The sequence below is a fragment of the Erithacus rubecula genome, assembly GCF_903797595.1.
Source record: "Erithacus rubecula genome assembly, chromosome: 3".
NCBI lineage: Eukaryota > Metazoa > Chordata > Aves > Passeriformes > Muscicapidae > Erithacus > Erithacus rubecula.
This window is the reverse complement of record NC_136689.1, coordinates 113,054,026-113,072,295: the sequence shown is the minus strand read 5'-3', so window position 1 is coordinate 113,072,295 and position 18,270 is coordinate 113,054,026. Positions and strand designations below refer to the sequence as shown.

At 37.6% G+C, this 18,270-nt stretch overlaps 1 protein-coding gene across 3 annotated transcripts in view; it reads right to left on the bottom strand.

Annotated features, from left to right (window-relative positions):
• NKAIN3 (sodium/potassium transporting ATPase interacting 3) overlaps positions 1 to 18,270 on the bottom strand; it is a 347,132-nt gene that overhangs the window by 158,720 nt on the left and 170,142 nt on the right. For all 3 annotated transcript variants that reach the window (XM_079301831.1, XM_079301830.1, XM_079301832.1), the window contains exons 2-3: positions 14,908 to 15,045; positions 6,421 to 6,501 (exon numbers count right to left, since the gene is read on the bottom strand). In XM_079301831.1, the coding sequence (XP_079157957.1) occupies positions 6,421 to 6,501; positions 14,908 to 15,045 (219 nt within the window). The remainder of the gene's footprint in view (positions 1 to 6,420; positions 6,502 to 14,907; positions 15,046 to 18,270) is intronic.

The following is an 18,270-nucleotide window of genomic DNA, read 5'->3' as shown; positions in this document are numbered from 1 at the left end:
ATTGCCAAAGTAATTAAAAATTCAAAAGGCTGCTGTTTGAGCAGAACATTATGGAAAAGTATTAAATACAATTGAACCTGGAGATTATTTCTTTTTATAGTGAGAGAGCAGCAGGATGGGAGGAGCAATTTGTATAAGGAAGGTCATATTAGAAGTCCATATTTTAAGAAACACATTTCAGTGGAACCTCCACTGTGGGAAAGGGAACAAGAAAAACTGAAAGAGGCAAGTGATTCTAAAGCCTTTAAAAAAAATTTTAAAAATTACTTCTGAGAGCTGGTTCAAAGAAAGGGTGAAGGCCAAGGGAGTTAAATGGATTATATGATGCAATCATTAAAACTTGTATTTGGTCTGGTTTTACTTTATATTGTCTTAACTCTATTTACTATTTTCTCCTTTTTTAATGTCGGAGAAGATTCTGGAGCATTACTTACAAAACAATAATTTTTTTAACCCTTTAGGAATTATAGTGTAGAGGAAGGAGGAGAAGGTGAGGGGAACCAAACCTCAAAGAAACAAACCCAAACTTTGGATCAGGTTTAATTTCTGCAAGTTGAATTTTACTGGTGCATATGCTCGGAAGAGATTATATTTAACTACTGCTATAAAATTAGTATTTGTAATGCCTAGAAATTGCAGCAGGCCTACAGCCACATCCAGTGCTTCAGCATGATCAGTCATTGTGCACATCTCAGCTGATGGCATCACCTGGAGCAAACAAACACCCAGTAGTGAGGAGAATTACAAGTGTGTAGTCTCCCAAGAGAGATGGTGATCTGATGATGTGGTGATGAGTAAGAGCTGTGTGGGAAGAAATTCTCAGCTGAGCCATACAAGAATGTACACACTGTGAACAGCAGCAGAGAAATACACTGTTGTCACTCCTGCTTTGTTCCCAGTGAAGGCCATCATGAGTGTTCAACTGAAAATCCATCAATCGAGCACACAGCACATGAGTTTTGTCTGTAACAGAGATCTGACCTCTGCCAAGAGTGAGCAGCAATGACAGAATTGTGTCCCTCTTGCTGTCACACAGCTGAGCAGTAAAACCCCACCTGTGCACATCCAAAATTTGCTGCCAGCCTCCCAGGAGACTTCACCAGGGTCGCCTATTTTCTGTGTCCCTACACACCTTTGGGGAGAAAAGCCAGAGACACTTCAAGCTCCCCAACTGGAATGACAGGCATGGTGAAATGTTTAAGACTCTTAATTAAGATGAGGCTTTGAGTCTTCAATTTGTGGTCATTTTTTGAATTTAAACACTCCTACCCTACCATCCATGGACACTTACTTGGGTTTTTTTATCCTGACAGAGGCTCATTTCTACAGATCAAAAATAGTGGAAGAGTTGTCCATTACTAAGGCTTCATAACAGCTTTCAATCCTCTTCATTGTCATTATTATTAAAAAGCTTCTCCTGGCCTCCAACCAAATCTTCTTTGCCATATGCTCAACAAATTATTTCTTGCTCTTCTTCCCAGTGGATATGAAAAAAACCCTTTCACCACATTAAAGTCACTTACATGTGAGTGGATGCAAAATGACCTATCCTCTGCTTAGACTAAGGAAGTCCTTTATCCTCTATTTATTGATTTTCCATATAGGTTTTATGGATGCTGCCAACTTTGCCCCTGAGCTTTTTGGAGTGGGTAATTCTATGGAGCTAATTATGATGATAATTAAACCAAAATAATGGTCTCTGTTTTCTCACTTGCATCAGCACAAGTTAGAAAGAGAATCACTTTTTCTTTCATATTGTTAATGTAATTTCAACCAATGCTCTCATTTCACATTAAAAAAAGAGACACAAGCCCAAGCATACACCATAACATCTCTATTAATACAGATTAGCATTGGTTCTGAGCTTAACTTACTCCATTTGAGATGATTAGATATAATTGCACAACAATTAAGGATTGACTGACATGTACCAGATGGAATAAATCTGATTTCACAAGTAGCCAGTATAAAGCCCACATAATTAACCCTCATTCTGATATACAACATTTTGTTTGGAAAAGAGCACTAGGTTCCCAGTCTGTCAGCATTTTAATAAGTAAATTATTCATCCTTTTTTTTTCTCAGATGGAAGAAATCATTAATTTTATCAGATAATTCTATCCTCCAACTACAGATCCATATAATTTGGCTTATAGTTCTGTTTCCAGCTTAATAAAGATGGATGGAAGCCCTACAAATTTTGATTATCCATTGACCAAAGTAAATATCACTAGGAAAAAAACACACAAAAAAATATTGTTTCATTAAATGACATAAGCAAAACTTCCTTCAGCTTCAGGGGAAAGGCTAATGAAGTTGGTGCCACAGGCACATCAAAGAGCTCACATTCAAGCAATATGTAAAACTAAGGACAAGATAATAAACATGTAGAAGTAGTTTCCTACTGAATATATGAGTGTGTGTCAGGAAAATCCTTGGCCAAAAAAAATTAGTACAGTCAGTTGACACAGAGCTCAATTTTAAGTGCAAAACTTAAATCCAGAATGAGGCATTGTTCACAGCAAAGAAATATGCCATGGAAAAGCCATGCAGGACAAGCAGAAATATCCTAGAAAAAGAAAAGAGCTCATCAATACTCCCCAGCTGCTTAGGTGAGGATTATGGAACAACAGGAAGGGTGTACACAATACCACAATGCTGCTACACATTTACCAAATAAAGATTTTAACACATGGAAAGAAATGCCAGTAACTCACAAAAAGAAAAGTAGTAGAAAAATAGTATATTAAAAAAATTGGAATAGCAAATTTTAAATACAATGAATACAGCCATTTTCCTACTGGATCTGAAATACTGGAGGGATGTTGATGGCAGGAAATGCAAACAAAAGAACTGTACTCTGTACACTCTAAACAGATGAAGACTCCTTTGTACAGGTGTACATAAAACCTGTATTGCTGCAGATGGAGGGCTGGCTTATGCACATTAGAAATTACATGGTCCACATTTAAGCACATACAAAACTTCAGAAAAACAGTTTGGTTTTTTTTGTTTACGTACTTTAAATTGCCTATACTCTGGAATGTGACAATTAGAAATTACTTTCATTTCAAGACAGAATGAGATCAAAATGATTAATGAGCTTATATATGGATGCAGCAAGCTGTCATCCTGCAGTGGAGAATTAAAAGGTCATGTTATAATAACAGCTTTGTCTCTCCTGTATGGAATGGTTAACACTAAAAATTATATTTTCAATTTCAGAAAAGTAGTAAATGAAGAAAGACAGGCAAATGTCATTTATTTCATATGGGCATTTTCATTGCCGCCAAAATCAGAAACAAAAACCAAATAAAAAAGGTGTATATAGATATATTTTTTTTATTTCTGATCAAATACATTTTCTTTAGCTCTGAAAAAAAATTACAATTTTATTTGTGCATCTGTAATGAAAGTGAAAAAGGATCTTGACCTCTCTGTTGTTTATAAGGCAGTTAAAGAGGAAACAGTTGCTCATTAGATTTCTACTGACAACAGCCAGCTGTGGGAGAGCTGTGTTTATTTGCCTTTCACACCCAAGATGACTTGAATCTATATCATCCTTTTCCCAGGAGACTGCCTTAATCACCATAGTTTAGCTATTGGAGGGTGCTTAGTTTATCAGGAAAATTATAACTGAAGGTAATTGAAGGGAAAATGTTTCAAACTTTCACAGCAAATAGGCCTACATTACCTATGTCCTTCTTATTCTCATTAAAATTTTTCATTAGCTGCAGTGGAACTTCCTGGCAGAATTCAAACAGTGAATATTTAAAGATCCTCCTCCCCACTTCAGAAATAAGAACTGAGCAAAATTTCAGCTGTGGTGGGTTTCTATTACGACATCTGAAAAGTTTGTTTGCATTGTATGCAAACTCCATGGGCAGATATTGAATTTAAATTGCCATTTATTATTGTACCAAATCAGATTTTTGGAAGCATTCATGATTGAAGACTTAATAAACTCATGGGACTTCAACCAAGAGCTAACTCATTCTGGTCAGAGCAAATACAAACATGGTAGTGCTCAAAAACAAACAAGCCAACAGAAATCAGTCACCTGCCAGACAGCATTACAATTTTCCCTGATAATATGTCAACAGAAGTTTAAAATGTTAATCAATCTGTATTCATTTCAGACACAGCATATTTTCCTTTTTTTTAAATGGAAAAATAGAACAATAGGAAGAAAAAAAAAAAAGAGCTAATATTGCCTGCCAAGATTTCAATGCTGAATAAACAGAGATACTTGGAAAGCTTATTACAGTGTTTGATTTCCCAACCACACTAATGTACTCTGATAACAGCATTTTCCTATCATGTCTGACAGCACAGGAACATTTCTAATGAAAGAAATTATGATTTTTTTTTAAACTAGCATCTTGAATGAAACGTGGGTCCCAATTAAAGCTGGTGTGACATATTAACTAAATGTTAAATACCCAGGAGTTTATGCATATGGGGCAAAAAGACCTTAGTCTCTTGATGGCCTCAACATATCTAGCATAATGTTTAGAAAGACCATAATAGACTCAAAATACCATGATGAAAAATTTTCTTAATTCTATCATTGCTAAGTTGGTCTCCATACTCAGATCTTTGGCATAATTTATACAAGAGCAGTTAACTTCCATAGAAATAATTTTGTGTTTATCAACTTGTTGAGAAATATTTTTCAAATGAAATTATAATCCACAAGATGAAAGTTCTACAAAAATGTTGATATTAACTAAAGCATACACTAATAATAGAGAATTTTGCCAACTGCCAAGTAGTACTTTTGCTACTGTTTCTCTGCATTGTGATTTGTTATATATGTTAAGCAAGAAGAGCAAAAATTGAAACATAGAAGTGAAACTGGAAGATGAAGGATTTCAATTCATACCTGCTGATTTATAAACCTCTTAACTGAGGATATGATCAGAATCCATTGCAAACAAATTCAAGGGTCAGACTAAAAGCTTTGTTTCACTTCCTAGGGCCTTAGGTAAATATATTACTTACACATAAAATATAATAGTCACTACAAAACAGACACGACCCAACTAAATAAAAGTATACAACCTCTATGTATCATAAGAATGAACAATTATTTGGCTATACATCATTTCTATGTGTTACTCTTCTGTTCATCCAATAGATTTTTAAGTCAGATCAGAACACACCATTAGGATCATTTATTTTGACCATCTATGAAGTGTATTAATTTCTTTATCAAGCCTGTGACTCCTCATGAGCAACATATTTGAAGGAAAAATAAACTGTTGCAACTTTCCACATGAAATTTTATCACCAAAGGAACCTATCACTGAAAGCTTAAATTTAAATGGATTTTCTACCAAGTAAATTAAATATTATTTCTTTTTAAATTGGTTTCACCAGTTTTCTGTTTGTTGTCAACCAAAAGCTAAGAGCTTTAATGTTAGCAAGTACATAGTTGATAAATGTTCCACTCTGAACTGAGTGGAGTAAACAATTCACAGGATCACAGGATGGGTCAGGTTGGAAGGGTCCACCCCCACTGCTCAAGGAGAGCCCCTGGCACAGGATTGCATTCTCTAAAAGCATTGCATGAATTAGCAGTGGTGCAGTTCATAACACTAAATCTACAACCAGCAACAGTGACATTCACTGTATTGATAATGCTGGGATCAGCATGTGCCATGGGCATACTGTGCCTGGAATAATTTAAATGTGGTAAATGTGGTAAACCAAGATCATCTGTGACCAGCTGGAGGATAAAAAACAGCAGGTGGTGTATGAAACTCCCTGCAGATACTATGCCAAACATAACCTATGCTAACATCAGTGCTACCTTGAACAAGCACACATCTCTTGATAATTCCAGCAAACATTTCTGCTCTAACCAGAGAATTGAACAGAGAATTGGTGACCTAGAGCACTGAGTGTCATACAAAGGAAAGTTTTATTCAGATGTGACAAAAGTCATCCTTTGCCATTTGTTCCTTTTTTATACAGAATTAACATTCTCACTGTGGGATCAATTTGTTCAACAAGTTATTACATTAACCTTCTTACTAATTTTATTTCAAAGCAGTCTTGGAAATTCCCACTTTTTGCACACGCTTGAAAATTCAACCAAAATGACACTGCCTGCTTTTCAACAATCAAAAAGGACCTCAAATTTACAACTGAATACCTTCCCACCTCTCACCTTGGGATGGTACTTCAGAAAGCAACTGTAATTCAGATTAATCACATTTATGTACTTCAAACCTGCAGCTATTTACTAGCAGGGAGAAGTTAAAACATTACAGTCCTTTTGGAGGGAAACTCTGAAGATCAAATTGTATGTTCAAACAAGCACATTTTTCCTCTGTGGTTCCAGTCTTCTAAAATCTGAGGGTCCTACTGTTGAAACACACCTCCCATAAATGTGAAGAAGGATAAGTGACCTACCTTTGAGAGCCCACCTACTTCCAAATAGAAGCAGATAATGAAAACATTCCAGGTGACCCACAGGGCAGTCCACACCGTGTACTGAACACAAAGCCAGATGAGAGCAAAAAAGAGAGAAAAATAAAATGTGAAGATGAAACTACTTCATACAGAGCAGATCAATAATAAAAAAAACTGATATCAATAAACATTGTTCTTCTGGGAACAGCCAAGAACAGAGAGTTCAGAAAAGGAGCTTCCCCTGCAGAAGTCCCCTAAGAACCACCGGAAATTACAAATTCAATATTCATTGCTGTACTAAATAAATACCAATAAAACAGATTTATTCTTTACAGTTTTACACTATCTTACTGTTATCAATTAAATTTAAAATGCTGGCTGAAACACTGGTTTTGGGACAGCTCTGAGCATTTTTAAATCATAATTTAGCTCTCAAGGAAATTTCAGATAAGTGAAATACCTTAAATAAATAAATACTATTGAAATAACATTCAAATATTATGAAGGAACATGCAAGAAAAAACCTCACCAGCAAACAAAACAGAAGATTTATTGATCTGTTACTCTAGATTGTTTTCCTTTTAAACAAATAGGTAAAGTGTAAATCTGATCACAGTAAAACATACTTTATTACATTAAAATTAGGTCACTACTTCTCCAAACCTTTTGCCATGAATCTGATCCTACAAAGCACACTTTACAGTTGAACATATCCATAGCTCTTCTGGGCTCCCCAGCACTGTACTGAACTCATGCAACAGCCACAGCAAGAATGGGACATTAATCCGTCTGCTTTAAATCACCTTTTGCATTTTAACTGCCAGCACAACAGGCTGGCACCATTTCTTCATGGATGCACTGCCTACTGACATACAGCTGTGCACTATTCCAGTGAACTCTCCAGGCACTCCACCTCAGCAGCATTTCACCCTGATGGACCAAGTGTCCAGGCAGCCACACTGGAGCTGCATCCACCAGAGCAAACACAGTGAGCAGCAGCACTGCCACTTCACATTGGCACACAGAGCCTTCACAGAGGAGAACTGCTGCTAAGAGCTTTGGCAAAATTACTTAGCTGTGGCCAGGTGAGGGTCAGCACCTATTGTTTTGCTTCAATATAATCATTAAAGCTCCACAAACTGATCTACAATGCATTGCACAAGTGCCATCAGTTGGGCTTTCTCAGGCAGTTTTGGGGTTTGTTCCCCTCTCCCTGTCATGTATAATGGAAGTTTCAGGTAAAGGTTTCCCCTTCTTGATTACACCCCTCTGCATAGGGCCATTTCTGTACACCAAAAAGGTCAACTGCTTTAATATAATTTCTTCTGAGGTAGGTAGGCAGTTGGGCAATAGCCCAAGAAGTAGGAACCAAACCATTAAGAGCCAAAACAAGGTTAACACTCCTGGGCCATTTCCTCCGACTTACACAGAAGAGCAGTGTGGCAACTGAAGACTGGCTTATTATAAAACAGACAAAGATGTTGTGGTCTGTGAGCAATTTGAGGTCTGAACTGCTCCTATCACTAACCTAGAGGATACCACATTTTACTACCTTTGTTGACTTTGTAGTAACTTGATGCCATCATTAACTACTGATTTTCTAAAATTTCTATTCAGAACATTACGGCAGAGAGTTCAAAATTAATGAACAACTCTTAAAATGCAAGTTGCACGTAAAAAGCAGAATGTAGACTATTTGGGAGTGTTCTCCTTTTTTAAAAAAATAATTTTTTATCTCTCTTTGAACTAAATCTGTCACCACAACAAAAGAAACTTTGATCTGCCAGGCCAAGCCACATCTGTTAATGGCCTCATTCTGGCCCATGGGCACCAATGCTGTACTGTGCAGGCAAAAACTGTCTGAGCCTGCTTTACCAGGCTATGTTGTACATAGGATCAGTTTGGTTTCTGATCCACCACGAGCTTTGATGAAAGCAGGTGTGCACCTTGAAACCCAGCTGCTGTGTATGGAGAGGCTCTTCCCACTCCCACTGAGCTGTAGATATCTAAATTTGAGCTCCATTTGCTTTGTAAACACAATAATTACATTATATTCTGCAATTAGTACTGCATAACTTTTTAAGGTAGGAAAGTTATTGTCTTCTTGGGTTGTCAAGGAGCAAATTCTTTCTTTGCATAGTTTTGTAGGTACTTAAGGAAAGGTTATAAGACAGCAAAGGCAAGAAAGCAAAATTAGGAAATGTCAGAATTTGGGCTGTGCATGCCAACTTAACGTTTCTATTTTGTGGCTTTGCAATACAATCCAAACATAAATAAAATCATCATAGATGTATTTTTATTTTAAAGGATCTTACCTCCCCTAACACATTTTATGAACAGCTAGCTCAATACTTCTTTTCTCCTTGTGGCTCAGACCCTGCTCTGAGGACAGAATAATAATTTCCTCCTGAGGTTTACTAAGATGCTCATCGCTGTAATGTGTGAGAGCTGCACAAACATTAACTAATTTATTTTATGTTATAAGGGAATGATACAGCTCTCAGAATGCAAATGATGTTCTGATACATGCAGAGATTATATTCAGAAGTATTCATAGATTATAAGCATCCAACTTGAGGTCCTTAAGAGTTCATTTTTCAGAATGCTTGAGGTTATACATTCAGTTTATAAACTGTTCAGCTCCTTGTGGCTGAATGTGCAGCACTCATGCAAATCAGACCTCAAGGTCTCAAGACAAGAATCCAGAATGCAAGAGGAAAACAAAGCCTGTGACAGATTTTATTATAGTTACTCACTATGTCAAAAGAGGTTTCAGTGGTTGAGAGCAGAGATGAAACTCAGCTACTGAGCACAACCTTCACAGCAAAAGCAAACCTTTTTATCTTAGTGGCTTCTCACTCCTCTCATTGTCTTCCTGATTCTGAAAATCAGGTTTCTATTCCATATCTGTGATCATCAAAAAGCCCCCAATGTCTTTCCTTTCTACTGAAACTGAGGCAAGAATATAAAAATTAGTAGGTATCTAGTTCTGCAAATACATAAAAGAATCATAGTAAGATTGCAAAAAAGGGCTTTAATAGCAACTTTTCTAAAATTTTGAGTGCTTCTTTCAGAAAATATTTTAATATTTTCTGACTTTATATGCATTTTGTAAATTCATATGCATATACATTATAATTTTTTAAAAAATCAAGCAATATTCCATTATGTGGCATCACACTAACACCTGCTTGAGTCATTAAGAGTATAACTTTTAGATCCATGATGCAGATTTCTTATTTTTGCTAGCAGAGCAACAGCACAAATTGCCATCCTCTGTGAGAAGGGGCACATCATGCATGCTGGCAATTTCCTCTCAGTGTAGGAATGGTTAAGGTCTGAGACATCAGGTCCACACTGACCCTCAGGTTTGATTTCCCTGCCAAGGCACCTAACCTGTTTCATGATCTGACCTGCCATTTAACCTCTCCCACTCCATGTCCTGAACATTATCCTGTCCATCCTGCTGGGTTTGCTCACTCTTGCTTCTCCACACCCAGCAATTCCTGCCTAGTTCTTTGGTCACCCACATTCTTTCCCCCCCAGCTCAGCTGGCCTCACACTCAGTGTCACAACCCTTACCATATCATGAAGAAGGAATTTTCCACACAGGTTGAATCAATAAGAAGAGCTGGTATTTTTATTTTATACCCCAAATGATGCACTACTTAAAAATCATCTGGACATTTTTGTAACAGATCCCTTGTAGAGGAAGGACCTAGAGCCAGGTCACAGTCTGTGCTTATTTCTCCCTATGATGCATTACATCTTTTCTTGCTTTTGGTCTTTTGCACTAAGGACTGTGAGGTGTGAGGAAGTATTTGAAGTCTTACCAATAATGTGGAGGGAGTATTCACTAAACCTTCTAGGTTTACATCTCCTTTCATAATGTCAGTCTCTCTACAACAGTGAGGTTTCTATACCTCTTGACTCTACAACCATATTAAAATCAATGCAGAGATACATTTCATATATCAGTGAAATACGAACATTTCTAGAGTTAAAATATTTGCATTGGATAGACACAATGTCACAAGAAAAACTGGTTAAAGCAAAAGAAAAAAGGGAATTTTCTAAGTTTGACTATTACAAGGAATGTGGGATAAATTTAGCTTTAATGAATAAAATATCTCAAAAGTATATTTAAATCTGAAGTGCAGCAACTACTCTGACAGTGTCATTCATGACATTACAGGAAATGAATGTTGGCTTGGGGATACTTCAAGGGAAAGGAGCAACTACTGAGTCATGAAATCATCCCCCTGTAATACCTGGCATCAGTACTTGCAGAGCCTTATTAGCCATATTTATGAAAGATGGCAAGGGAAGTGACATAAATCAGCATGATGGAGCAGTAACAACACAGGACTTACCAGGAAGGATATTCAACAAGCAATTCTGAAAGCCTAAATATTTCACATGTGTTTTCACTGTCTGTATAATATTTGCTTGAACACTGAATAAAGTATCCTATACAGTCTTTCTTCTCCTGTTCTGGCTTTTTATTTGTTTGGGTGATTTTTAAGAAACTCTTTCCTGGTTTTTCAACTATATCCATTGCCTATATATCACATTATTTAATGAAATACACTAAGGCAAGTAAAGCAGAGATTTCCACCATAGATTCTTCCTATTTAAGTGTATTATTTTCATTCCTCACTATTTATTAACACTTTTTTTTTTCAGCTTTGAGCCTGGCTTTTGCAATTTTAGCTATATGACTCATCATTCAGAAGCCTTTTGAAGTCCCAAATCAGAAGTAGCAGAGGGAGAAAATCCCCAACTTTAACAAGTATCCTATCATCATCATTAATCAATTTTAACAGCCTGAAAATCTTGCTGGTGATAACAGTATCTATTAAGAAGGAAAAGCATGAACAAAAAAATGGATCACAGAAGAACTCTGGAGCTTCATGACAAGAGTGCAACAGCATAGTTAGAACTGAAATTCAGCTGTTTCTTTCTTCTCTGCAAATGTTTGGGTAAGTTTCAAATGAGCTAATATGGGAAAATTAGGAATCAGCCCTGCACTTTTGTGCCCCTGGGAACTTCGCACAGATTTAATTCAGTCACAAAATATTCAAATACTGAAAATAGCACATCCGCTTTGTGACAGGACAAATTGTTCACAACATTTATCTAAATTACTAATTAATACAAAACCTATTAGAAATAATCATTGGATTTAAACTAATTAGGCCACTTGGAGTTGTCACTCCCTCTCTCTCTGTTTCATAAGCTCTGAGGACTTGGAATTTTAAGTATGAGCAAATAAAATTCCCGACTTATTTCAGAATCACCATCCATATAGTCCTGTATCTGAGGGACTGTAGACATTGAACATGAACCACTATCTTTAACTACTTGGAATAAGAACTCTATTCAACAGAGAAGCCTCATGAATCAACCACTGCATGGCAGATCTTGGATAGTGTGGCTTTTTTTTTTTTTTTTTTTTTTTGAGAAAGCTCTCATGACAAATTTTATATCACTCAAACTAATTTCTTTATTCAGACTTTTAACCTGCAATGTCTATGCTTATGGTGCAGCTTATGAGGTCACTAAATCCTAGTGATAAACTAGAGAGTCAGAAGCATGCAACTGCAATTGTTTTTATCAGTTTCTACTGCAGCCCTCCCTGACCTCCTTGGCTCTACATACCTGTAACCAAAGCCTGCTCAACTGTGCCTGCAGAAGCAGCTTCATATTTGACTGCAGTATAGATGGGCTTCAAGTTATGGCCTTACATGTATTGCATTTATTCACTTACTTTCCCATTCCTTACATAGTTTAAAATTCGAGGCTGAACATGACACACGCAGCATAGGATGACAAAGTGGAAATTTTTGTGTAACATCACTTGTCAGGCACAGACTCCATTGCATAGAAGATAGATTAAAAACATTCTCTTGAGGTTAAACAATGGCTCTAGAGGTGGTCAGCTGAAGTCAAGATCATCACCAGAGTATAACAGATTATCATAAGGACAATTTGTGCACAAGTGCCAGATTAATTTTGTGGAGCCAGTTTACAGAAGTAAACCATTGTATCTGACATGATTCTCTCTTTACTTCAGTTTTTTAATATTATGATGGGATTATCTACATTAGTTAAGCTGATTTCTAGGGAAGTCTCCTGGAAAAGACAATGGATACTAAGCATAATTTTCTTGAAACAATTAGTTACTTTTCCAGTTAAACTGTATTCAACTTAATTAAAATAAGAAGCTTCATTAACCAGAGTACATAAAAGCATGACTCAAAACATTTCTTCAGCCACAGACACAGTACAAATCCAGAGGCTTAGATGTGGCTGAAAATGGACCTATGAACATGGAAGGTCATGAAACTTTTCCGTAAATTTAAAGCTTAATTCACTACTCAGAGCCTTGGTAAGAATCTCTCTGCATTGTGCTTAATACTGAAATTCAGGACCCTACTGAAAAATTGCACTAAACAGACTTTAAATTCAATGTCAGTAGTAAAAGTTTACAGACTCAACTGATAAGTTTGGAACTAGCAACAAGACAAGTCTTGGAACTCCTCCTTTCCCCTCCACCTCCACGTTGCTGTTCATAAATACACAGTCCCAATCTCTGCCTTTGCCAGCCTTGGAAACCACTGGAACCTCACAGATGGAATTCAGGTCACCAGTTTAGCAAAAAAATCTCCACTTTTTGCTAGGTTGGTTTTTTGACAGCTTAGAAATGGAACTGACATACTGACAGGTCCAGTTAACTCCTGGCAGAAGTGGGAAAGAGGATCTGGGGACATGTTCAGTCAGGGGACAGGAAAACATGACAGCCACCCCATTCTGCTGGTGCTGATTGTGAGGTCAGCTGCTGACATGTGGTGTTACAGACACCCTTCAGACTTCAGGATTTGGCTCAAACTACTCCTACTTCACTGCAAACCCCATGGGTAATCACAGATCACTCAAAAAGGTGGTGATGGGATGAATAAGTGGGTAATCACAGAACATCCTGAGCTGGAAGAGACCCACAAGAACCATCAAGTCCAGCTCTTAAGTCAATGGCCCACAGAGGGATCACACCTGTGACCTATGGCATTATTAGCACCATGCTCTGACCAGCTGTGCTCTAAAGCCTTGATCTTCCCTAGAAATGAGTATTGGCACCTGCTGAAGCTACAGCTCCTAAATGCATGCTTAAAGATAAATCAGAATATGAGTCCAGTTAAATCAGCATAAAGTGTCTTTCTTTGATTATGATTCTACCTCTACTTTAAAACAACTTTTGTATAGCCTAAAATGTTAATTACATCGGAAAAGATATAGAAACTGTCAACATCTGTTGCATTCAATTTCAAAATTAAAACAGAACTTGCATCATTGAACAGCAGTGCTGAACCTGAGGGGTAAGAAATTTTGTAGTGTTGCACTTCAGCCATGAATTTCCCACATTATTTTACAGATGCTTACACTTGCTTCTTATGTATAAAATGGAGAGCATGAAGCAGAAAGATGAGTGACCAATACATGGATGCTCAGTTCTTCAACCACAGATAATAGATAAAAGCACTATTTTTTATATCAATCCATTTTCAATTCATTATAGTCTGCATGTAAGCTTAGCTAACATGAACATAGTCTTGGATGCACTTTTTGTTCAAATTTAAGACATGACAAAGAATTATAGGATTCCAGGCTTGACTAGAAAAGATGTTTTTAAGTATTTGTTTAACAAGCTTCCCCCAGAAGACCTTTATTTCATTCCTTTGTGAGGAAAAAGAAAGATAACTTTAGCCTTTTAAAATCCATTACTGACAACACAATCAAAATGTTCCAAATACAGCCATTACCAGGTAAAGACATAATATTCTTACATTCAAAAATGAACGTGGGGGAGGAACAGAGATTTTTTTTTTGTTGGCACTTTACTTCAAGCTTTGATATTTCTTTTTAATCCTGGCTATATTGAGAACATGGGAAAAAAAACAACTGAAGCTTCAAGCTACAAGCCTCAGAGAGAATTTACAATAACTTAGGGTCAAAGCCATAAATACAGGTCTTGACAAAATTACATGTCAGTGAGAAGGAGACTTCTTTGTAACCCATGGGTCATGGGGCCAAAGAAATTTCAACAATCCTTGTTCCTCTCTGCTTAAGAGAAAGATGTAGTTAAATATAACTTGGCCATTGCAAATGGTTTTTTCAGTCACCATCAATTCTGCTTGTCTGTTACAAAAAGAACAATTTGTACTTTATTTATTTATTTACATATAGTCTAATTGACTTGTACCATAGTAATAGTCTTGACAGCACTTTTTTCAGGTTACCTGTTTTTGATAATGTTCAAAATCTCGAAAAATTCACCTAGTAGTTCTAAATTTGCAAAAAGACATGAAGACTTCTGCAGTTTATACAGAAATACCATCTGGTGTTTTGAAACCAAGAAAATTCTGCTTTGTTATATGACAGGTTTTATGGCAAGAAAATACCAAAGAAAATATAATAAATGAGACTTACCACAACTATATATCGAGGCCTAAACTGGATGGTTCCAAACAGACCCAAAATGACAACTATTATTTGTAGGAAATTGCCAAGGATAGGAGCCCACTGGAAACCCAGGAAGTCAAAGATTTGTCTCTCTAATGCTGCCAGCTGTAAGAAAACACATAAACAGAACATTCACTTTTTAATTATGGGTTGGACAGAACACTTGGTATTTTTTTATTTTCACCAGGCTTCACCAGTGAGTGAGCAAAGCTATGCAAACCTTGCTGTTGCTTCTGCAATACCATCACGCTCCCTCCCTTCCCCATGCCTTTGTTTTCTAAGATTTGCTCTCAACTAGACTCGACTGCAAGTCCTTCAGTCTGTTCCTAAAAGCCCAAAAGGGCAGAGCAGGCTCAGACTAGTCCCAGATGTGGCCACTGTGATCCCAGGAGTTCTTGATGCAGGAATTAAGGAAGAGTGCTGGGAGCTCCTCACTACCTGAGCACAGATGTAGGCTCAGGGGCTGGAAGGCAGTAGAAAACCTTGGAAGACCTCAGAGCAAACTGCTCCAAAAGCCAACAGCCAAATGAGCCATCTGTGCTCTTCAAAAGCTGCTGCATTACTTTGGGGCAACTACACATCAGGAAGAAATGATGGCAGCCTAAGAGCTCTCCTCCCAATGTCCTCATGGCATTTTGGGATCTGGATTTACTTGGGTGTGGAAAAGGAGGAAGCTAAGAAGTGTCAGCCTTCATGTTTGCATCAGCATGTGGCTCTTAGGTGATTCTGCATTTCTGAACATTAGGCAAAAAAGAAAAACAAAAAGCCAGATATAAAATTCTTCTGCAAACACATTTGTTACTCATTTTTGTGTAGCAATCCACTACAAATCAACTTCCTTAGCAGCATATTTGCTGGAGTTTAAGTTTAGTTCAATATTTTTGCAGCTCTAGCAAGATATTCTTGAGCAGCTAAACAGAAACCTATTGAGAAAAAGCTGAGTTTCTGTGCTTGCTAGATTTTATTAACATCTACTTGATTATCCTACATTGTTACAAATCCTAAAATTTACTGAAATATGCACTTACAATATTTGTAACTCAGATGGATGGAGCAAGCACGGCTCTATGAATACCAACCAAAGCATTATAATATGTGGGTATTTCACATAAACCATTTCATTTTACACATTATGGCCAGATTCAATCTTCACCTGCAAGATGAGGCTAGGTGTCACTGAGAGCAGAATCCATTTTTCTGTACAAAAACCCTCCCTTACAGCAGGCATGAAAACCATATTCTCCATGCTGAAGTTAATAAATATGATAAATTTAAACAATGAAATGTACAAAAGTTGAGTCATCAACTTGGCGCAGCTCCTTTGCAATCAGCAAAGTTACACTGACTTTTATCAGCTAAACATCTGGCCCAGCATACCTAAATGAAAAACCACACAGTACAATACAAGGGTTCCCCAAATCCCATGTGCAAGATGGCAAATAAAGAGTTTTGAAAGCTCTTTGGCACAGGCAGAACTTACAGTTCATGGTCTATCAACAACATATTGAATCCTGTATGACATAGGAAGGCATTTATGACATCCATGACCAGAGCCAGAGACTTTTTCATTCCTATTACAAGTGGAAATTTTCTGGGTGAGCAAAATAGCTAAAACAATTCACAGACCACCAGTCTTAAGAGACAATTTGTCTTCTTCCTGGAGCCCTGACTTTATGAAGCAAACAGAGGCTGGAGCTGTCCAATCCAGCTGGGATTTGCTTGGTGCCACCTCTGCCTCGACATTCACTGAAACTCTCCTGCAGCTTTGGTCTTCACCTGCACCAATAAATGGAGTGTGCCCTGTCACACTCCCAGCACTGAAGGCAGCTGGCTTATCATTGTCACCAGTAAAGTGTCCTTGGCTCTGAAACAGGGCAGCTGTGTGCAAACTGTACACTTACCTACTCAAAATGTCCCTTGGCCATGAGTTACCCACTCTTTGGGAAGACCACTGGTCACAATAACCCTGGTGAATGTGATAGAAAACTCTAATGGCTCACTAAAATCCACAATGTCACTGGCTACTTCCCCAGGCACAAGAATGTGCTGGTGTCAGGAGCAGAGAGTGGGTATTGAGGGAATTCACACTGGTGAGTCATGGAGGCCATTATGCATTTTATGTAGCTTTGAAACACCTAGAGCTATCTCAAAGACAAAAGCCTGCAGCACAGATATGGATGGAGCTGTTTAGTATCTCTCCCTGCTTAAACTGACCCTTGGGATAAATTTTCAGTTCTTCACCTTTAATGCCTGCAAAATGTAATACTAGAACATAAATGAACAGAACCACTGCACTTTGCCACCAGACTCATGCTAAAAGGCCTAATGTTCAGCTCATGCTTAAACTGGATCAGATAAAAAGCTTTTATCTCCCTGATATCTGCCAAGCAAATTCTGAATACATCCATCAGGCAGGTCTGGCTCACACAAAATAGCACAGTGGACACAAGTATATTACCAAAGACAAGAGAGTACATTTGTATATTCACCATAGACAGAGTTACACCTAAAAAAGTCTTTCCATGAATGACTGTGGTTAAGGTACCCACCAAAAATAGAACAGAGAAACAGAGAAATAAATTTCAATTTCCTCTCCTGCTGCCTATTGAGTTACTCATTCCTCTCCTCCCACTTCCTATCCTTTAGGATACCAAGGGAAAGAGCTTCTCTTTGAAGCTGTGACACAGGTAAAACATAAAAATTTGTATTTCACGAGTCAGAAAGAGAGTGCAAGCAGAAACATGAGGGTACAGTCTGTTCCTTATGGCACTTACACAAAACTGGGAGAGCAGCTCATGTTTCTTCTCTGCAGGGCTTGCTCTTTATTTTATATGCAGCAACAGCATGAAACCACTGAAGGAGCCCTGGAAGCAGGGTGCCAAGCATACAGTACCTTTTCTTCCCCACTAAGAAGTGTTTTCACCATCAGAATATGCAGAGAGACCTTCCTGCACAGCTAAGTCTCATTTGTTTTGCTCTTGTCACCAACACAGAGCAATTTGTCTCAGCCCCAAAGCCCACAGAATACATTAGCAGGGGTGGTGCAGGGGGCGAAGGGAATCTAAAGAAAGGAAAGAGGTAGGAGGCATGTCTTTCCTCCTGAAATTGCTACTCTCTTTAAAATTATAACACCTTGCAGGCAACACAGGCAGAAGTTAAAAACCTAATAATTCATGATCATGGCAGAGGAAACATACTAAGATCTGTTTTCTTTATACCATGAGCAATATGGATTGAATAGAGGAAACATCTGAGTGCTGCTGTTCTTATGTCTAGTATTCACCCAGCAGAGCCCCTGAGAAGCAGTGAAGGCCACAAAGCTTTTAGTTC